Source organism: Polyodon spathula, chromosome 7 (genome assembly GCF_017654505.1).
Source record: "Polyodon spathula isolate WHYD16114869_AA chromosome 7, ASM1765450v1, whole genome shotgun sequence".
NCBI lineage: Eukaryota > Metazoa > Chordata > Actinopteri > Acipenseriformes > Polyodontidae > Polyodon > Polyodon spathula.
Window position 1 is genome coordinate 34,139,979 of NC_054540.1, and position 23,736 is coordinate 34,163,714.

The 23,736-nt window shown below is 38.4% G+C and overlaps 1 protein-coding gene across 3 annotated transcripts; it reads left to right on the forward strand.

The window, feature by feature from the left end:
• The first annotated feature begins 3,328 nt into the window (after positions 1-3,328).
• LOC121318563 (protein mono-ADP-ribosyltransferase PARP12-like) lies at positions 3,329-23,059 on the forward strand. 3 transcript variants are annotated; one of them, XM_041255364.1, is made up of 12 exons: positions 3,330-4,094; positions 9,218-9,350; positions 11,153-11,432; positions 12,885-12,974; positions 13,432-13,558; positions 14,637-14,805; positions 16,292-16,412; positions 16,756-16,852; positions 17,422-17,491; positions 20,160-20,290; positions 20,658-20,809; positions 21,545-23,059. In XM_041255364.1, exons 1-12 carry the CDS (start codon positions 3,775-3,777, stop codon positions 21,913-21,915), a joined length of 2,061 nt encoding a protein of 686 aa, XP_041111298.1. In that variant the 5' UTR covers positions 3,330-3,774; the 3' UTR covers positions 21,916-23,059. The 3 variants fall into 3 exon arrangements, with proteins under 3 accessions (XP_041111301.1, XP_041111298.1, XP_041111299.1); XM_041255365.1 differs by having other exon boundaries at positions 9,221-9,350; XM_041255367.1 differs by lacking the exon at positions 11,153-11,432 and having other exon boundaries at positions 3,329-4,094; positions 13,329-13,558.
• Positions 23,060-23,736: the final 677 nt, after the last annotated feature.

Below are 23,736 nucleotides of genomic sequence, written 5' to 3' on the forward strand. Positions count from 1 at the left end.
TCACTGGGACAGCCCCACAATTCAATAAAAACACTGAAGGTTCCACAGTAGAGTCCTGGACCCTTGATGGGAAAAGGTTTTGGAGAACCCTGCATCAACATGGCCTCAGCTTACATGAACCTTTCAGTTGAAGGTTTTTTAGCCTTTTGCCAACAACGTAATGTGCTAATATGAAGGAAATAGGGGTTGCAGTACAGTTGTACAATACACAGACAGCACAAGTATATAACGGGCTTGTAAACAGGAGGTACCCGATTCAAATCCCAGCTCAGCCACTGACTCATTGTGTGACCCAAAGCAAGTCACTTAACCTCCTTGTGCTCCGTCTTTTGGGTGAGATGTTCTTGTAAGTGACTCTGCAACTGATGCATTGTTCACACACCCTAGTCTCATATCTTGTAAAGCGCTTTGTGATGATGGTCCACTATGAAAGGTGCTATATAAAAAAAATAATAAAAGATAAGTGTGTTCATTTTAATTACGCTAGTTATAATTCACCTACCCATATGAAAACCTCCTATCACCTGTGTGCATGTAACAGTACATGACCTGTTCTTGTTTTTGTAAAGTCTAGCTTTATCATACTTCTCTGTAAAATGTTTTAAGGATTGTTTTAATCAATAATTCCCAGATAACGTATTTAGAAAAATACTTTGTAATCCAGGGGTGTATTTCACTAAGAACGCATACTTGATTTGGTAATCGTCTGCTCTTCATGTTCCAGTCCATTGTGTATTTTATTTTACAGTACAATTATTGTACAGTTAACTATTCTAAAAGGGATTTGCAAGTATTGACATTTGCTGGGGTATTAATGAATTGGGCTAGGACTGCGTGACGTGCTGATAGGATGAGAATTGCAGTGACGAGAGATCATTGGTAGTTCAATGCTGGATGGCCCATCATATCATTTTGTGAAAAAACACTTATGAATTGTATCATGTGCCTATACGCATTTAGGGCAAAAATGGTATATCTTGTTATACAGCTACTGTGAAGTTGGGCATTAATTTAAGTCAAATTAACACGTGATCACAAATGACAAAAACAGGTTCACACTTAACATATTTCATTTTCAGATATTAGAGAGATTAGATATTATGTGTATTGCTCTTTGTGTTTTAATAATACTATTAAATATACAACAAAAACAGCCAATTAAAAGTTAGCTTTTGATTTATTGTTGAATAAATTTCTCTATCCATGTGCGGCACTTCGCATATTTGACACAGTACATGTGGCGTGTTCATGAAAGGCTACATTTACATTGCAGCTTACCAGTACCTTTTAACTCCAGTGACCTCAGGAACAAATGAATCATTTTCAGAAGCTGTGAGCCTTACTTTAGGGTGCTAAATAAAATTGCAAAGCATCTGACAATCTAGCTGTTTGTTGCAAGGTGGCAGCATTTTCTAACACTGCTCATATTTACTGTATTAAACCTGTGTGCCCTTTCATTGACTTTTCTGTAAAACTATTTAAAAACAATACTCAGTAATAAAGATATGTGAAGATTATCCAGAATCATCATGTTGCAGGAGTCATTTATTGGAGTTAAGTAAACTTTTGAATGTTGGACTTTACTATTCAGTCACTCTACAGGTCAACCAGCCCTTTGTCAATGTTTTTTCAGATATGCAGAGAACAGGTGATCAGCACTCCCTACTTTGCTGCCAGGCTATGGAGGTTGTGTGGAGTCAGGTGATCACTGATAAATCCATGTGCACCCCAAACATCTCCACACCGTTGCACAACCTTCCCACCTCACGGGGTGATCTGCACTTGGCTTCCACTAGTTGGCTCTGATTCTATAAACGTTGTAAAATGGTAATTCTCTGCAATACGTCTACTGTATATGAACGCATGGGAGGTCCACAGCACATTCATTACCATTGATGTCTTGGATAGCGTTCCTTTAACAGGTTAATAATGCATCCTTAAGCATTGATTAAGATTTTCTACCCCCAGTATTGGGGTGTAACACACTACTGTAATCTGATTACATTTTCAATAACTTGCAACTGAAACTGAATGTGATAACAGCTTGCATTTTATTTGAAAAAAGAACGTAGTTACATTCTTAAGAAAAAAATGCAGTTAACTACAGCGTGATCACAGCACTTCGGTGTTCTATAGAGAAGGGTTTACCTAAAGCTTGATGGTGCTGGGTCGCGTAGACCTTATCAGGTGAGGTAAGGAAAGTGAACAACGACTTGTATAGACAATAACAAGAAGGGAAAGCGAATAGCCCTGTTCCTCGTACCTGGTTTAACTAATTCAGGCTTATCAAAGGTTAGCCAGATTCGATTAACCCGATAATTGAAGTCAGGCTATCTTCGTTCCTCGACGGCAAATACAGGCTAAAAGTGTCTAGTTAACTCGATTCCGGTTTAAGAAATCTGGGTAATTGCGCGTGCTCGGGCTACCTCAAAGGGAGAATCGCAGAGCACTGAAACAATGATCCTCACGAACGATGACGTTGAAACAGAGAGCAACTGTTTTTCAGCCTGACTGAGCATGAGCTTATAATGGAAAGTTTTGAGGAATATAAAAGCATTAGCACAACTTAATGCAACACTGCCGCCAAGTCCAGAGAGGAAGCATGGAAAAAATTGCAGATAAGCTAAATGCGTACATTTTTTTTTTTTTTTTTTAAATTTGTGGAGCACCCGACATGCGACAATGATGTCGCAGGATCTGTCACAGGTCACCTGAGAATAATTGAGGTCAAGTCATGGATGATGTACAGTATTATCCAAAGTCTGACACCTACTGTCTAGCACTGGCATTGTGTAATTGTCATTAAAATGTTGGATTATTTGCATCAGTTACTGAATTGTAGCTCATTTTTAATTTCATGTAAGTGATAACGTCATAAGTACTTGTACATTAATGCTGTGAAATTTCCTGTTCACAAAATCCATCTCATTTGGTCCTGAGGGTGCCTTGAAGGGGATCTGACTGCAGTCCACAGTCCCAATGACGTTGAGGAACTCTGCATAATAATGTAGCCTACTTAATAAACGATAATGATGGGATTCCCTATTCATTAAATAGCATATAAACTAGTAAATTACCTGCGACTGCATATAAGCCCTCTTTAATGGCGTTTCCCTTTTATGTCCCGGAAAATGTGATGAACACTTAAGAAATCTCTTTAGGGCGAGGTAGACAATGCGGACTGCACGGAATGCGGCGGCTTTGCCAATATTTTCAGTATCGCCAACCGAGCATAGAAATGCGCCACTAGCAAAAAAGCGCAGCCCTATGCATATAGTCTGTGTTACTGTCAACGCACGGCTGCGCCGGATGGCATGGGTATGTACGGCTCAAGTAGATTTATTAGGTAAATGATACCTTGCGACCGAATCTATAGCGCTCAAATACAAAAACATCTGAATGATACAAAAGATCTTGGCGATCTCTCAATACTTTTTCCCTACGAAAAGTTAATCTAATCAAAATTGCTCCTTGATCTATGGGATCTATAGGCGTTGCCATTTTAGAGGGGTGTGTCGAGTGTTTTCATTTGGGTAGAAGTACGAGTTTTTATACACAGATCCGGCTAACTAAATTAGCCTGCGCTGGAGCAGGTTTAAGATTAAGGATGTGTTGCTATGGTAACTTAGTCGGTTAGACTTTAAGGTTGCTTCGAGGAACGGAAAAAGCCAGACTTTTGTCAAGTTATCCAGTTTTAGTTTCGTTTCCTCCGAAGTACAGCTGGCTGGTGAATCACTCATACAAACAGAGCGACGCAAGAGTAGCACTGACACCATGTCTGAAGACAACATTACCTTCTTCACCACCAGGGAAATTTGCTCCAATGGAGGGTCTTTGCAGTACAAACAACTTCAAAACATTTTCAGACGTCTCAACATTCCAGACAAGTTTTTCTGTGAGATCTTGAAGAACTGCAGCAGGTTTGTTATAGTTCAGGGTAGCGAGGATAAGATCCCCGGGTGTGGGGTCAGCCCCGACAGCACAGTGATAGCTAAAACCTCCGTGCGGCTTTGCAAGGTCTACCCCAAAGACTGTGGTGACTGTGAGGGGCTTCATCTCTGTAAGGATTTTGTTCAGGGCATCTGCAAGAAAAGGTAAGGGCTAATTTCGTTTTCCATCGATTCTGGTGTGTGGAACAGTGCAGGCTCTATAATTGTTCGATATCTGTCTAATTTTCTCCGTGACATTCCTGTAAATCAAAATCCAGTTTCATTAAAGTAATATATATATATATATATATATATATATATATATATATATATATATATATATATATATATATATATATATATGTATATTATTACCCTTATAAAAAGTTTAACAAAGCACAGCAAAGTGTAATTACGCATGGTGAAAGCATGGTAAAAAAAAAAAAAAAAAAAAAAAAAAAAACATTGAGCGAGAGGTATGGTTAAGCGAATTAAAAGCGTGGCAAACCATGGTATACTATGATACACGCATAGCATAACCATGGGAAAAGCATAAGAAAACTGCAAAAGTACCATAATAAACTCATGGGTGAAAGTACTCCATCTGTAGACGGAATTCCGTCCAAATGGCCTGTCCCAGGTCCATTCTTATGATTCATGTAGAAATGCCAAAACAATCTGGGGGTGGAGGAAAGCTGTAATGTTATGCGTGTACTTCATGACTTGTGACCTTTTAGTATATTTTTCTCCTGTTGTAACTTGACTGAGACCATAGGCACCTAATCCACAGAGCAGGCGCTTTCAACCTTTTTTTGAAACTGTACCCCTACTGTCTGCAGTTTGCAGCTCAAGTACCCTACAATTTTCACTTGACTGAATGGTCCCACAGTTGCAATAAAAAGGCAGAATATTCTGATTAAACACATTTTTTTTTTCCCTGTTTTATTTAATATATAATTTATGTCACAACAGTTGGGGACTGCTTGTTTAGAACAGAATACCAAACAGTAGGCTTAATTCTTAACTTTTAATTTGTCTTTGGACGCACATAATTAAAATACAGTATTTGTGAATCTTTTTGGCAACACTCACTTTATTCAGCAAAGTTACTATAAGTCATACCAAACAATATGCACTGTAAACGTTGATCACATTTACTTACAGCATAATTGTGCCATTTAAAATATTTACATAAGAATAAATATAAGAATAAATATTAACTAAGACACAACTAGAATAACAACATTGATAAACTTTTTTTTGTATTGAAGCCAACATAAACAAAAATGATCCATTCTAACTTTCTGTCGCTTTGCACTTTCTGTACGCTTGAAATGTATCAATTTCAACCAACCGCTATTGCTGTTTCTAAAAATGCAGCGGCACCTAATAAAACAAAAACCGTTAAAGTATGAGGAGTATTGTGATTGTTATGTGTGTTTACCGGAGCATTTATACTTCTAAAAAAGGCTGAAATATCGGGCTTCACTGATTTCGTATTTAAGAAAACGGGTTAATGAGCAGCACAGAGCGCTCTCCATAGACAGAATCAGACCCATATATCAGAGTGGAAATCCGCTCAGTCGAAATTACTTATGCGTAAGTGGAACGTTGGGCCGGGATAGACTGTTTTTTTTTTTTTTTTTTTTTGCTTGTTTTTTCATCAGCGCTTGCAGCGAAACAAAAGTGAAATATTTATGCGCAGTGGTTTAGAGATAATATACAATACCTAAAAAAAATCAATTCAATATCATTTTTGAAACTCATTTTTATTTGCATTTCTGAGTCGTTCTGCGTACCACCCTTGAAGTACCCCCAGGGGTACTTGTACCCCCGGTAATTGCCCTAGAGCACAGGGGAGGCAAACGGTAGCCTATATTTTGCCAGGCTACTTTCTTTGTTCTGTGTAAACACACTATTGTTCTATGCTTTGTTATGGTTTTGCCTATAAACTGTTTAAAAAAACAAATAAATAAAAATAAATAAAAAGTCATAAGACCCCATAAGCCCAAAATTAAAAATAAGTAAATAAAACCCCACAATAAAATGACCCCTGCACGAACATTGGTTTGACCCACCAGTCTCCTTTGCACTTTTTATAACAGCTAACACCTTAGCAGCAGTGTGACTGCAACAGAAGACGCTGGTTAGTTGGATACTACAAAACATGAATAACACTATGTAACACAATTTTTGTTCCTGGGTAGTAAGTGTTATTTCCTAATTGCTTATGCCTCAAAAGTATAGAAAATGGCTATTCCCCATAAACTTTGCTTTTGTGACCAGGACAGTGATATTTTGAAATTTACCTATTTCCAATGAGAAAACGGTCTTTTCGTTCACATAAAATCAGAAAAAAACAACATATGAATCCAAATTAACATGTATTTATACTAAAGTAATACAAAAATGACTACAAAAGATTTAGAAGTGAGCAGTTTTTTGGGATTTACGATTATACTGTAAATCACTTTCACAATTCAGCCCCCAAATGTAGTCTCCCATCATGTTCTCGTTATACTGCCCTTGGGAGCGACGTTCAAAGTCCAGTATATCCTGGTGGAAGCGCTCACCTTGCTCCTCCGAGTACGCTCCCATGTTCTCCTTGAATTTATCAAGATGAGCATCAAGGATATGGACTTTGAGGGACATCCTACAGCCCATTGTGCCGTAGTTCTTCACCAGAGTCTCAACCAGCTCCACATAGTTTTCGGTCTTGTGATTGCCCAGGAAGCCCCGAACCACTGCGACAAAGCTGTTCCAAGCCGCTTTCTCCTTACTAGCGAGCTTCTTGGGGAATTAATTGCACTCCAGGATCTTCTTTATCTGTGGTCCGACGAAGACACCGGCTTTGAACTTTGCCTCAGACAGCTTAGGGAAGAAGTCTTGAAGGTACTCGAAGGCTGCCGACTCCTTATCTAGAGCTCTGACAAATTGTTTCATAAGAACCAATTTGATGTGCAGTGGTGGCATCAGCACCTTCCGGGGTTCCACCAGTGGCTCCCACTTGACGTTGTTCCTCCCCACAGAGAACTCGGTCCGCTGTGGCCAGTCCCGCCTGTGGTAGTGCGCCTTGGTGCCCCTGCTGTCCCAAAGGCAAAGATAGCGGGGAAACTTGGTAAAACCGCCTTGGAGACCCGTCAGGAATGCCACCATTGCAGCCTCTTGATGCCATCTCAGAAAAATGCAGATATGTATTCACTTAGGCAGCTGGAACTAAACTGAACTGGTGGGCTTAAGGCCCTTGTATTTATACTAGTATTTATAGTACTTGAAAGTTCTAGAAAGTTCTAGAAGTTACGCCAAGTTTACTCAGCACTGAATCTATCTGGAATGTTCTGGAAAATAGGTACATTTCAAAATATCACTGTCCTGGCCACAAAAGCAAAGTTTGTGGGGAATAATAGCCATTTTCTATACTTTTGAGACATAAGCAATTAAGAAATAACACTACCCAGGAACCAAAAAAAAAAATAATAATAATTGTTACATGGTGTAATTAAATAGTTTAGTTTGTTTTATTCTCTGTTAATTCAGTTATATTCAGACGATTATTTATGTATTTATTAAACAAGGACGTTAGTTTGTTTCTTGCTGCGGGGCCATGAACGGGTTTAAGTTTAACAATTATAAATAAAATGTTACAGCTATTAAGCACTCTAATAACCTGAAGCCGTGGTATTGCAAAATAACAGAATCCCGTTTTTACTTTAGATATTTTAATTTTTTTATTAAAAACTTGTCGTTCTTGTTGATTAATGTTCATCTTTCATATTGAAGCTTGTTGTGTACCACTCATTAAAGCAAACCAAGTAGGAATTTGCTTAATGCATTTTTCAAGTCACGTAAGTTTATTTGTGTATAAATAATTACAATAGTTTAATCCTACTTTAAAGCAGAGGTGTAGCTAGGAATGGAAATTTGGATGGGCCCCAACTTCGTGTGGACGGGCAAGTACCTAAGGTCTGACGTCACAAGACAGAGTTTACATTACAAAGATGGTTTAAATCAATTAAAACTCTGAATACATCAAATATCTCCCCAGGGTTTGAGCAGAGCAAAGTAGCCAAGACCGAGAATGTACGGTGACGAGTGAAGCAAGACAGACATTTAGAGCTGTTTATAACAGTAGTTGCACGTATACACTACAACTACAAAGCACAGTGCATACAATCTACAGAAACAAAACACACCGTGCACAAAAACAAAAAAAATGCAAACAGAAACTAAAAAAATCCCCAAACAAAAAACTATTGTTTTTTTTTTTCTTAGGTGTATTGTGATCTTTTAGCTATATTGTAATAACTTGTTACATCTGTAACTCGCCCTGCATAAGGGCGTCTGTCAAGCAAAAATTAAAAATCACGCTATGCTCCTGCTGCCTTCAAACCAAAACTAAAATCTTAGCTGTACTGAGAATACCTTTGTTTCCGGCTGCTTTCGTTATCACTGCATTTTCTCAGGTACCGCTAAACAAAGATATTGCCTTGGCTGCAAAAAACGTAACAAGCAGACACAAAACTGATTTTTTAAAACAACCTCTGAGTGACAAATTCAGCAACATTTTTCAAGTTTTGTAAACCTTTTAAAATTATGTTGACACGCTAATGAAGCAATTTCCATAAATCATACACGGGAGAAAAGTTAACGGCAAACCTTAAAGACAAAACACATGTTTTTGTATTGCTTTACTACGTAGAAATAATTATAATGTTTTAAAACCACAGAGACATTAAAATTATTAATACATTTTTTATCATACATATCACTGCCTCTCTAGGTCGTTGTACAGTAGTATGACTCGAACACCAATCATAAAGTCGGTATTTGTTTGACCGCATTGCCATAGTAACCAAATGCACGCTGCTTATAAAAATACGAATTCACAGTGTGAAATACTGAAAGGAAAATAAAATGCCTATTTTTTCATTGTCAATTTCAAGAAGGTTGCAGCTTTTAAAATAAGACTGAAGACAGATTTTTATAATGTTTTATCTTATTTTATCTACTTATGTATGCATTTAATTGCATTGCTTTCTTATTGTTTTATTGATCTTGTTTTTATTTACTTCTGTTTTATCTATTTATTTATGAATTTACTCCCTTGCTCGTGTATTTTCATTTACTTATTTTCTGTTTTAGCCATGTAAAGCGCTTTGAAGCATTGCTTTTGTGATAGGCGCTGTATTAAAAAAAAAGGTTGATTGATTGATTCAGTAAATGAAATAACTCATTTACTGCAGACTCTTAAATCAACAAGCAATATTTTACCTGTATTTTATATCTAGCAGATGCGGATATTCACATGACCTTCGCTCAGGTCACAACAATCAGGTGCTGAAAGCCAATCAGCTTCTGGGTCTGGAGAAGGCGGAGCTATTCCTGTTACTGACTCAGAATGACCCCTCCCTTCTGCCCGAGGTGAGAACCCATCTACTGATCAATCCAGCTTTCACATTTATTATTTGTTTTTGGCAGCCTTTGTAAATTCACTGGCTTCAGACTTGTAGGACTCGAGTCGCATTTTTCATGACTCGGACTCGACCTCGTGTGACTCGGACTTGAACATTTGGGCTCTGTGACTCTTGAGATATTCATGACGAGTCATTTTGTATTTTCTATTACACAAGTACAGTTACTAGGAAACTGTGCACAATAAAAGTAAATTTAATTTCTTACAGGTGTAAGAAGGTTAAGGAATTTTATGTTTTTTTTATTTTTTTTAATTAAAGTGCACATCTTAACCTATCAACCTAAATCAAATGTTACTGCTGACACCTCCAGGCATGTCCAAGTTTCTAGATGGCGCTGTGCATCTGACTGGTGCCACTTTTATTTAAGCTTGCATATTATTGGATGAAGTCCACTGCTATCTGAGGATGTACATTGTTTATTGGCTCACTACATGGTGTGCACATTAGTAAGCGTTGGTCACAATGGGTTATTTGCAGCGTTAAGTTTGCTCTCAACAATAATACAGTACCTGTAAGAAATTAAAGTTACTTTCACCTATGCATAGCTGTACAGAGAAGCCAGTGGCATTTTTTTTACTGGTACTGTATATGTACATGTGTGTGGAGGGGGAGTGTCAAGTACTACAGACAAGAGAAAGGGGATGTGGTCCAAGAAGAGTACCAGTGCTCTAGAGCTATCTTACTGAGTGCCACAATATGTCTATTTTGATTAAAAGGTGAATGCTGGAGAATCTGTACATTGTGGTGCAAAATGCAAAAAACAAATGGTGGTGTATTAAACATGGAACATTATTACTGAGAACAAAAATGATCGGAAGGGAATATTCCTACATCCGGGGCGCTGACATTTTTACTGCTGTACCGAGGCTGTAAACTGACAATGAAAATCTATTGCAAAACTATCAAATGCAACTGATTCGTCGTGTAAACGTGACCTTTCCTTAAACCTAAAGAGCTACAGCTATGGATACTGGGATATGTATTTCTTTGTGGTGTTTAATCAGAGATAACACCATGTCCAGGACTACAATCCCACAATTCACTGCAGAGATCATTTCTGTGGAAGGTGAATTTCAGTTAGTTTGATCACGATTGGATCTATATTAAACAACCCTGTCAGATTGTTATTGGTTGATTTAAACAACCCTGTAAGATTGCTATTGGGCACTATGTAACACAATTTTTGTTCCTGGGCAAATGTGTGTCTTTTCGTTCACATAAAGTCAGAAAAAAACAACATATGAATCCATTAATATGTATTTATACTAAAGTAATACAAAAATGACTACAAAAGATTTAGAAGTGAATAATTTTTCGAGATTTACGATTATACTGTAAATACAGTATTACTTTAGTATAAATACATGTTAATTTGGATTCATATGTTGTTTTTTTCTGACTTTATGTGAACGAAAAGACACACATTTGCCTGTTTTCTCATTGGAAATAGTGATATTTTAAAATATCACTGTCCTGGTCACAAAAGCAAAGTTTGTGGGGAATAATAGCCATTTTCTATACTTTTGAGGCATAAGCAGTTAGGAAATAACACTTACTACCCAGGAACAAAAAAAAAATAATAAAAATTGTTACACGGTGTACTCAATAATTGTGCAAGCCAGGGAAACTGAGGGGCCGCATTGTTTTGTGTTGAGTAATGAATACGTTTTAGTCCATTTAGTTTCTTAAAGGTAATTACTCAGACAGTGCAAGTAGCGGCACACACCTACTGAATACTTCTCTTTTTAGTTCCCGGTGTGTGCCCATTACAATAAGGGCAGTGGAGAGTATGGGAGCTGCACCTTCAAAACAAGCTGCAAGAAACTCCACATGTGCCAGCACTTCCTGCAAGGGGACTGCAAATTCATGAGCAGCTGCAAGAGGTCCCACAAGATCACTGCACATGCCGAGGGGATCCTGCTGCGCCGGGGGCTTAGCGATGACTTTATCTACCAGCTGCCATCAATATACATCAACAGCAACAACATTAACAACTGCAGAGCCAGCTGCAGAGAAGAGGCTGCACAGGGTGGGGTATACATTTCTAAATGCATTCTGCAACCACATGGGGAACAGGAACACAGCTCCCTAACGTCACAAACAATCACAGATTAGATTGTTATTTATGTGTCGAGTTTATAAATCCAGAAAGGTTTCCCATTGTGCACTTCCGTTATTTAAGTCTCAAGTGTCCAGTTTTGAAAGTTCTAGTTATCGTAGTGTATTTGTATTTTAAAACATGATAGATGGTGCTACACTTCCCCTGTTGACTGGCATGCTTACAACCAGTAAGATGCTTTGGCCCAGAAGACTGTGTAAGGGTTATGAATGAAGGTAAATATGGAATTAACTACTTTGTTACGCTGTAAGGATAAGGCCAGACCATGTTTCAAATTTGAACAATGTTTACCATTCACGAGTTCCAAATACCCACATTACATTCTACACTGAATGTTATTGTTTTGATACAATACTTGCCACTAGTATTTACAGAGACAGGGAATTGATTAGATTACTTGGACAGAGCTCTTAGACTGATACACTGATTACACTGTGTAACAAGTAAATACAGTATAATTGTAAATCTCAAAAAACTACTCACTTCTAAATCTTTTGTAGTCATCTTTGTATTACTTTAGTATAAATACATGTTAATTTGGATTCATATGTTGTTTTTTTCTGACTTTATGTGAACGAAAAGACACACATTTGCCCATTTTCCCATTGGAAATAGTGATATTTTGAAATATCACTGTCCTGGTCACAAAAGCAAAGTTTGTGGGGAATAATAGCCATGTTCTATACTTTTGAGGCATAAGCAATTAGGAAATAACACTTACTACCCAGGAACAAAAATTGTGTTACATAGTGTTATCCACGAAGATCCTGGAGGTATTGAAGGCTTCTCTGTCTGTGTCACCTTTCCTGGTACCACCTGGTTACAAGGAAAAGTGCTTCTAACCAGGTGGTACCAGGTTCAAATCCTGACTCACTCACTGACTCATTGTGTGACCCTGAGCAAGTCACTAAACCTCATTGTGCTCTGTTGTTGTTGTAAGTGACTCTGCAGCTGATGCATAGTTCACACACCCTAGTCATCTTGGATAAAGGCCTCTGCTAAATAAACAAATAATACATGACTACAGTTTGTTTCTGTTATCTTACTAATTATCAATATAAATTAGTTTTTCAGCTGTTACTCCATTCAAGTACATCCAACCACAAACTACTCTCTTTTACAAGTGTAACACATAATGAAAATAAAACATAGAAACTGAGAATTTTCTTTAAACTAAAGTAGTACCATATTTTAAACTGATGATGCATGTGTGCTAAAACACTTTTTTTTTTTTTTTAAAAAACTGCATGTCTGACAGTTATGTTTCTTATGGAAGTGGAAACATTAAGTAAATATATTGGTACAGTTGCCTGAATTAAATTAATGTTAGTGATTCAGCTTGTTTGGTTTTGCTTTCTGAAGGAGTTGCAGAATCTTCCACCAGCGCCAACGGTGACATGGACACCAAGGAAATCTGTCTCTTTCACCTCAGAAACAACTGCGGGTTTAAAGGTCAGTCCAGAGTAACGGGTGTGATCCATAATACAAGAAATCAGTTCTGGTGTAAAAGGGATGCCAAGGTTAGGAACTTATAGTTCCGCTCTGAGTCCTGGGTTTCAGAACTATGAAATGTATATCATTGAAATGATTAGGCCCCTGTTGAATACATTGCTCCCCTGCTAACAGGAGCCTGATTGCTAAAATGAGGAGTTCTGAAACCCAGGAGTGGGTGCAGGACTACTGTGAGTTTCTAACCCTGTATGTGTACTGTGCTTTAGCAGGGTCACTCCATTTTGTACTGTACTGTGCTGATTGGTTTGTGTTCAAATATGAGGTTATAGATCATAGTAAATTTTCAACTTCCAGGATTCTGTAAAGCAGAAGACAATCTCCATGGTTACCAGAAATGTTGCCTTTAGTTTGCTGGAAACGTACAAATTCTACGCAGTGTGTTCTGCACTTCTTCCAGACAAGTGTCTCCGAGTTCACTTCCATCTGCCATACAAGTGGGAGGTGTTGAATGGGACAACCTGGACAGACCTCCCAGACATGGAGGAGATTGAAAAGGCTTTCTGTAACCCAGCAAACACAACCAGGTAGGTCATGACTCGTGACTGGGCTGAGGCATTGAGACTGAACTGCTCCCTCCAACCTAAAGAGAAAGGGCAGTCTGTATAGTCCAGTGACTGAACCACTCACTCACACCCTAAGAGAAAGGGTGCTCTCTCCAGTCCAGGGCAGGATTGAGGCATGGAGACTGAACCACCACTCACCCCCCCCCCCCCCCCCAAGAGAAAGGGTGCTCCCTCCAGTCCAGGGCAGGCTTGAGGCATGGAGACTGAACTGCTCCCTCACCCTCTAAGAGAAAGGATGATCCCTCCAGTTCAGGGCAGACTTATACCACTATATCTTATTAATTTAGCAGTTTTCCGTGGTTATACTATGCTTTACCATAGTTTCCTGTTTTTCACTTCCAATTCCTTTCTAAATTCAATTCCCAATTCTAATTGCAATTCCTGCGAAGGAGTAGGATTTGGAATTGATATTTTAGAGTCATTGTTTGAATAATTGGAATCCAATTTAATTGATTGATAATGACATTTAATTTCAATTGTGAACCCTGGAATTGATGCATCTCTCTGGAATTGCCCAGCAGCACTGCGCTGGAGTTTCAGTGTGTTGAGGCACCCTGAACACTGCTAAAAACAACTAACAGCGCAGATGAGAATCACAAGAGGGAAATGAACACAAACAGGAATTCACTTTTGTCTGTGGTTCTAGGATAAACAGCAGTTTTTTTTTTAATCGGTTAAAAAAAAATGAAACTGTGTTTTATACATAGCTGGGGCGCAATAGTATATGTTTAAAATCAATCTAATTATTTTTATATAGTGCCTTTCATGGCAAAGCCATCACAAAGGTCTGTAAAAACATCGAACCATAAAAGACGTCTGTAGTTTTTCAAACTCCTGGCTTCTGATGATTTCAATATACTTCACTGAAGGTAGTTGTCAGGTGGATGCAGGGCTAGCATGAGTTTTGAGACATGACTATTGTGTTTTTACAAAATAAAATGCAACATTAAGCAAGTCCACAGGGGGCTGCAACAGGAAGCATGTTCAGTTGATAGGATGTAAGCAAACCCGAATGGAGCACTTGTCCTTGCTGTTGCAGCACTGGATCTCTGGCGGTAGATTTCCTGACAATGCAGTGCGGATCGGTGAGTGTGCGCCGGCTTTCCACTGTCTCCTCCGTCACCAAACCTACTCACTTCATCCTGACCACGGAGTGGGCCTGGTACTGGAGGAATGAGCACGGCAAATGGGTTGAATACGGCAATCAAGTGAGTTGGGACAGACTGATGCCAGCTGCAAAGAAAACAGTACTTTTGTTTTAGAAAAATTCTAGCTTCACAATTTATTAATGTCTTGATTTAAAAACAAGAAAAGCTGACCTTCCCTCACCTTTACAATTGAGCGCCGATCAATGGCAACTAACCTTGGCACTGAGTGTTTTAAAAGTCGACTGGAAGGGAATATTCCTCTCATCTGGGGAACTGACGTTTTTTACTGCCGTGCTAAAGCTGTAAACTGACAATTAAAATCTGTTGCAAAACTATTAAAGGCAACTGGTTCTTTACGTAAATGTGATCTTTCCTTAAACGTAACTCAAGAGCTACAACTGTGAAAAATAGGATATGTATTTCTTTATCGTGTTCAATTATAGATTGCATCTCGTCCAGGAATACAATTCCACAATTCACTGCAAATCTTTAAATGTGTATATAAACATTCAGTCAGTTCAGAAAATGGTCAGTCATTAAATGTTCATCACTTGGCACACATTTAAACATTTTAGCTTTAAACTCCTGTAATGACACCCTTACTTAAAGGGTACATAAGGACCTTTTTATTTTATAGTGTTACACATTCCCATGTGTTACTACAACTGTTATGTAAGGTGTGTGTATAGTTTTAATTATTATTACTATTTTTTTTTAACATTTTGACCACTTTTTAAAACTTTAAAAATCGCATTCCCTGCCTCAAGATGGCTTCACATGGGGCTCTCAAAACTACATTTCCTGTCATCCTTCTGCTCACATATGTAACTGAGATGGATTTACTAGTGAGCAGGAGGATGATGGGAAATGTATTCTTATTGTTGTTTTAGATTCACTTTGTTCATTTTTCTGTTTCAATCATAAAATCCTACATAGTATTTCATACCCGTGTTAGTTTATTAAATAGCTATTTTACAGGGTGATTCTTCCGTGCCTGCCATCTAGCAACAGATCCAAAGAGCATGACTTGGGCACCGTTAGGGTCATCCGAAGACTTCCGTTGAAGAAGGCTCTAGTCAAAACATTTCCCTTAGTTTCATAGAACCTTACAGTTTGAGCGTTATGGATGAGGTTAATATACCTAAGTAGTTTGCAGTCTACTCTTAAACTTATTTATCAAATTCCTTGGAGAAGGTCCTGTGTTGGCCGATCAGCACTTAGTCATAGCGCCCCCTATGGCATGTAATAGTCAGGACTAGTGTATCTGGGATATGCTAAACGTAGAACAATCACTAAGATTACACTTACTTTAATGAGTAGATTTTCGAGAACTATTGAAGTGCAAATGTTTCTGATCCCAGATTGAATGCATGATGTTGTTTTTAGAGTGATGTTGTTTTTAATGATGTGAAATTACTGCTGTCTGTTGCTCGCCATCTTGCCAGGACACCCTTGTAAATGAGGCCTCGGTCTCAAAGGGTTTATTCCTGATTAAAGAAAGAATGCATAAAAAGAATCATTTCCTCTGCCGTTATGTTGTATATAGATGAGCACTCTCAATGCCTCATGCATCTCCTCCGAGGCCCTGGAGAAGGCATTCCTGGCTGATGGCAGCGGTGTGCTAGCATTCAGCGTAGAGCAACACCAGTACATCGTGAACTTTAAAGGTACCTCATCACATTGCTTCTTAACAAGTTACATTACAACAGGTATCTGTCGCTGTAAAAAAAAATAAAATGTAATGTCGCAATGATTTTATGAACTAGATTTCTATTTGTTACCAAGTGTAACAGGGATGGAGCCTCCCAAACCCACCCCCATGGCAAGCGAGCGCTTTAACCGCTATGCAAAAGAGACAGACTTCCAGCTTTTAACCTCATCTCATCGATGGGACAGAATCTGTAACAGCAATGTATCACACAGTATGCCCGTTACACTTCATTTCAGGGGTAAGTTCACATTTTATTGGCATCGTAGTACCAGTGTTTCCTTATTGCTTCTGTCTTTAAGACATGTGCCAGCAGAACTGCAAGTATCAAACCCAGAGAGAGGTGCGGAGGAGACCTAGGTTTGTTTCTGCCCAAGACATGGAGAGCAAGATAAAGAGGTATGACTTGCAGAAACCTTCTGTTCAGTGTTTCATGTTAGTAGTTCACAGGCTTGACTGCACTGCAGTGGTTATAGATCAGGCAGACTGCTGGAGACCTCTTTAATGATGCAGTTTCCACACAAGCATTGACTTGGGTACAGTGCATCGAGGTTCTCCCAGGCAATGCCAGTGTAAGACACAGTAAAATCACAACAATAAAAGGTGTATAAAGTTTTTATAAATCAAGTGGAAATGAAATGCATTTGTACCATTTCAGAGGTTTACTTCTAAAGTCAATTTCTAATAAATCAAAGTTGATATTCAGATGGAAATTTAAAGAAAGTTAATAATGTAAAAAGTTTTGAAATCAAAGTCAAAGACGGTATACAGAGTGCTGCGCCAAATCTCTTAACTTGAGAATCACGACCAACGTCTTTGTAACTTGCATATGCAGGTAGCTGGCACTGTATTTCCATGATTCTAAAACAACACAAACTGTATTAATAATCCTGAAACACACACACACACATTATGTGTAAAAGCTGCCTGGTTGTTAATGGGCTTTTCTTTGTGCTTCTGAATTAAAGTGAGTCCTCAGGGGCTAAAGTGACTCCGAGACACTGGGACCAGTCTGCTCTGCCTGCGATTGGATTCCAGGTATAACTCTTCACTTCAAAGCCTGCACTGTAGCAGGATCTTCCCTTTTAAAGTAATTGGAGCTAACAAAATAATCCCCCAAATCTTAGTCATTTTGCAGTTCTATTAGCTATGTATGTCTCAAATGTGTCGTTTTGAAATAAACACATACCACACATGTATTTTAATTTAAAACATGACATCTGGTACTACTGTAGGTTAAAGGAAGTGCCCAGTTTCTATGCCTTATTCTTCAGTTATCTGTTTGCACCTGTACTCCCTGGGTCATTTCACTGCAGAAGTGTCTTATAGGTAACAGCATGTTATTGGCTGAAAGCAGGTCAGTCAATAGGGGAAGCAGCTGATTGGCTAGTGACAGAAAAGAAACCAGTGAAGGGTGGAAACAATTTCACTGTGTATAGGTAAACTCAGGTGGTGTCTTATTAAACTCATATTAAAAGCCGGAATGGCCAAACTGCTATGCAATGGTAGTCTTATTTCCTTCCCTGCAGTCAAAGGCTGTAAATACAATATTAGAGCTATCAGTATCTCGCTAGACTAGATCCCTGTCACCTATATCCACTATATATGTAGATTTGTAAACTTCACATCCAGGTACAGTAGATGAAAAGGTTCTTCCATATACCCCCACATTCTGATTCTCTCAATAAATTGTGCTAAACAATGCCCTTTTGAAGTCTGCACTTGTGTGTGTGAGTGTGTGTGTGTGTGTGTGATATATATATATATATATATATATATATATATATATATATATATATATATATATATATATATATATACACACACACACACACACACACACACCCTGTATTTTGATATATGTAATAACTTGTACTATAATAGGTCCTTTGTAAGTTGCATCACAATGAGACAAGCTGCTCACTAGATATATCATCACAGAAGGCAGTAGGTGCATGACGGGGATATAGACAGCAAGTGTGTCAAAGAAAAGCCAGTTGATCTAAACTTGGATCCATAATAGTTAATGAGCAGCCTTTATTAATGCGTGATTAGGACCGTTTCCATTCCCAATAGAGGTTCAAAGTTCTGTCAGGCAGTATGTTCAGCCAACTCAACAGAGCACTTCAGTTATATTAACCACTTCTGGGTCCTTAGCAACACAAGTTTACAGTGTGTTTTTTAGATATGCATTCCCACACCTCGGTGAGCTTTATAATGCTTACTTGTGCTTTACCATGCTTTCAATTTGCTTTATTAAATGTTGCTATACTTTTACTGTGTGAAACTTTTATAAGGGTTAGTTTACCATGGTTTGTTATTTAATATGCTTTACCATACCTCTCTGTGCTTTACAATGCTTACTTGTGCTTTACCATACTTTCACTGTGCTTTATTACACTTTGCTAGGCCTTTACTTGGAAAACTTTTAGAATGCAAAGGGTAAAAGCAAAAGATAGAAAGCACTGCACGCTCAGCACAATGGTGATAAAGACACCACAAGGTGCCTTTATATAGATAATACATCCCTTATTATTCAGTGTTCAAATTTCCTTTGGCAGTATTACAAATCTCTGCTTGTGTTACACCCAGTGTGTTTTGCACAAAGGCCTAAGCCAATAACAAACAAAAACTGGCTGTGTGCTGGCAAGGGATTCCGCTCTCTGATCTATTAATAGCTAGTCAGCCACTTTTGTAGCTGTTTTTAGTCAACAGTTTCATAGAAACATCCAAACAAAAAACATGGTCTTTTTGACACCATGGTCCAGAGCGTTTCCTCCAGTCTTTAATGAACTCCTTTTTTTTGAAAGAGGTAAAACACATGGCCATTTTACAAAACCAGAACCAAACAACCAAGTTGTATATTTCCAGTTGTCTTCAGCACTCTCAAAGTTCTTTTTTTCTTTTTATTTTGTAACTCCAACATGACTTCCTTTTTCCTTTAAAAAAATAGGAGTTAATTGCAGAGTGGAGGAAAGGCTTAGAGCACTTTATTTTCAGTTTTTATTTTATATAAATAAAACTGGTGAAATAAATCAGTGAATATTAGTAATTGCTGAGTTTTTCAGTTAACTATTGAGAGTAATACTTGGGGTAGGAAGGGCAGCTCATCTGCTTCTATTGTTTGTGAGTGCAAACCATGTAAAGCTGGTGTAGTTAACCTGTACCACTACTGAAATTGAAAACAGACAACCCCATGTTACACAGACAACCCCATGTTACACTAAAACTTTTTTTTTTTAATTTATGTAAATGTATCTAGTGAATGTAAAGTCATGGATTTTCTTGGTGTACATCAAGGACAGTGTTGAGCAGATGCACTGTTGCACTACTAAGATGTCATTGCAGATACAAATTGTCTTAATCCTAAATTGTTACTTCTTAGCTCATATTGTATTCTAGTAGTGTTTGCACTTACTGTAAACTACACTGTACTTGAATATTGTTCTTGGACTGTAACCATGTACTGCCCTGTAACACCTGTATGTTGCCTTGGATAAAGGTTTCTGCCCAATAAACTAATAATAATAAATTAGTATTTTCACGTGATTATGTGGGCCACATTTTGCATAAAAAAAACAACAAAAAAAAAACAAAGCAAAAAACCCCCCCCCCCCCCCCCCCCCCCCATAAAAGGTCCAGTGACATTTCAATGCCCTGAAAGATGACTCACTAACCCTGTTTTTGTTTCCCTCTTTCACTCCAGAGGGTTCCACTTTCCCCTGATAAGGAAGAATTCAGGCAGGTGCAAGGCAGCTTCCAGCGGACCCTGCCTAGCGTCACCATTGAGAAAATCGAAAGGATTCAAAACCCGTCTCTGTGGGAGGTGTTCCAGTGGTACGTCACAGCTGCAACACAACAGATATAGACAACGCAGTCTCTAAATGAAGAATGACTAGACAGTTCTGGCACTTTCTAACCAATACACCCACACAACTGAGTCTCCTTTTCATGTATACATCCACACCTGTATTAAGCATCCACACATTTTCATTAAAGCATGTCTTCTAATGGGATATGCACTATAGTATTCTTCTTGTGGTTGCAGAAAGTGATTTACATTAGAAACAGCCAGAGTAGATAATATAATGTGCTGGATAATGCAGGATGTATAGTAGATTTGGGTTTCCAGTTGTGATGGAGGTGTGGGTTGGTTCAGTGCACTAACATGCTAGCTGCTTGAAAAGCATCTCTCTTGCTCCAGGCAGAAGGAGCAGATGAAGATGAGGAGTGGTGGGAGCAGCGTGGACGAGCGCTTCCTGTTCCACGGCACAGACAAGGCCATTGTGGACACCATCTGCGACGAGAACTTTGACTGGAGAATCTGCGGGGTACATGGTACTTTGTATGGGAATGGTAAGGGAAACTAAACAGTAAAGGACAGTTTTAATGACAGTTTGGATAGTAACGTGCACATGTATTAGAACACCCCACGATTGTCATTTATATTATATACCTACCTGCATGAATTTCAATTTTCAATCAGTAATCAGGGATATAGAAACAAAAGGGACTAATATGTGAAAGTGCTAAACCACTTTGTGCTTTAATTAGGCACTTAAACAACCTAAACAAAGCGTCATGCATTTTATCATGACTCGCTCTGTGTTCCTTGTCCCTTCCTTTTTTAAATGAATTGCATGTGTGGCCTATTAAAGTCATCAATTACATTAGACAATCACTAATTGCCTGTTTTGACAATTTTCCAAGACTCAGTTCCAGTGGTAGGATTTCATCTGCACAACAAATCAAAACAACAGAAGCAATGGGGTGATCCAATACATTTGCACACTACTCTATATAATAGATCTACTGTATATTACATCTCCCTTCCAGTCCTATGTGGTTTTCCCATCTAAAGAAATCATGTGATATTGTGACCTTTCAGCTCTGCTGAGCCTTCCTGCTGGTACAGAATGTACGATATCACAGGACTTCCATGACACTAAAACATTAAATAAAACCTCACAGGCTTGCGAGCCAGATGGCAACAATGGGATTGAGCAAAGAAGGAACAATAATACAAAAATCGAAATTATTAGAGAAACAGAACTCAACAGAAGTTTTAAAACACGTCTTTGTTTCTCACAGGCAGCTACTTCGCACGGGACGCCAAGTATTCTCACAACTACACCGGCTCCTCCTCTTCCAGAACCATGTTTGTGACCCGGGTTCTTGTGGGTGACTTTGTACAAGGACACCCCGAATACCTGCGCCCTCCCTCCAGAGACGGCACCACTTCCAGCTTCTACGATAGTTGTGTCGACTCCCCCCACGACCCCTCCATCTTCGTGGTGTTTGAGAAGCACCAGCTGTACCCCGAGTATCTCATACAGTACAGGCTAGGAAGCAATCAGAGTGCACAGAACCAGCGGGCATTCATTACCCCTGCACCTAAACCACAGCCACCCCTGCCCCCACCTGCCTCGAAATCGCAGGAGTCGCAGTGCACCATCCTGTAGGCAACGCACCACTTACCATCACAAACTTCAACAACGTCCTCCTGTGTATTAGCTAAAAAACGGCAAATTAAATTACTGTTAGGGGTTCTGTTTAGTAGAGCTGCAGAAACTGATTATTTGATTATCCGGAACAAGCTGTCTGCAAGGTAGGGTCATTAGTGTTGATTGGGTCAATTTATCGTTCCAAGTAAAACAAGTGAATAAACAGCTGCTTGGGTTTGTATGGATCGCTCTTCTCCACAGAGTCTAAGAAAAGCAGCAAGCATCACACATCGAAGCAGCTGTGTCTTCAGTTGTTTCACTCTGAATGGTAAATCATCCCAATCAACCCTCGCCATATTGTCAGGACCTGATTTCTATGGAGAGCTCAGTCCAAGTAATGGAATAATCAGTTTATTGAGCTTTTGAAGTAGCTTTAAATGCCTTTTTTTCAACTTTCACTTAACATTATAGTAGTTTTGAGTTCTGTTTCTGTTCCAGTCATTATCTGTGCCTGTATAATCCTAGTTGGAGGCCCCTTTTGAGTCCTCTGTATTCCAAAGAAATCACAGACCAGGCTTGCACACACACTATTGCTTTTGAGAGTCAGAGTAGTTTGTCCTGGCAAGTTAGAATACTGGGCAGAGCAGCTACTGGTCGAAATTATTGCATTGCCACCTAATTATTGTACGATTTTCAACAGGGGCAGGTTAATTTCTACTACTCGCAACACCCTTCCTACACCTGCTTATGAGTGATTCAATTGAAATGACAATTGATTTTCAGGTTCATTAACAAGCCGGTTAGTCACATTTCAGTAGTCTGGACTCCCATTTAACTTTAAAACAGCGAGGCAGCGCACATGTAGTTGTAACAAAGAAAAAAAAGGATAAAGGAAAAAATAAAATAAAAATAAATTCTTAGCCACCCAAGTTGAGCCTTTTCTCGATGAGATTTTAGCAAATCAAATTACTATTTTCAGCAAAAGGTCCGGAATCGCTGCTAAATTTAAAATGTGGAAGGATATGACCAAAAAAAATGAATGCTACCTCTTCCATAAAAAGGTCAAATAAAGAAGTCCAAAAAGATTCTGGGATCTAAAGTTGTGATGCGTCCCTAGTCTCTGTCTGTTGCTTTGGATAAAAGCATCTGCTAAATGACTTAATAATAATAATAATAATAATAATAATAATAATAATAATAATAATAATAATACAGCGTGCCTATAGAAAAAAAAAAAAACAATCACTAATTGATTTCAATATCACAGTTTATTCTCTGATGCAATATCAATATTCATATTCTTTACATGCAATATCTGAATGTTTATGTATGTTTGTGAAAAATCATAATAAAAATGTTAAACATGAATATGCGTTTGTTGCATATGTTTTCGAATAGTCATATGTTAATTATGTATTTGATATATTCTAAAATTAGCCAGCCTCCACTTATAAGCCCCTGTTCGAATTTTCGGAACAAGGCACGATAAGTGAGTCAAGGTATTCAGCAACTACATTAGTGATACAACTACATCAGTGATAATACACTGAGCATCACATAACACTTGCACAGTTAAAGAATTATGATGTTTTCATTCTTTTAACTGGGGATATTGCAATGTGTGCAATCTATTATACCTAGCACATTTGGGAAGACAGACAACTGATAATATTGTGCTGGTTCTATTTTGTTCCACATCCCCAATTGGAGATAGTATATACCCTTGCCCTACGGAAAAGTGCATCTGTGACATTAGCCAGTATCTTTGACATAGAAGATTGGCAGATGTCGGATCTGTCCCCAGGTGGTTGCATAAAATCTGTATCCAATCTGTATCTA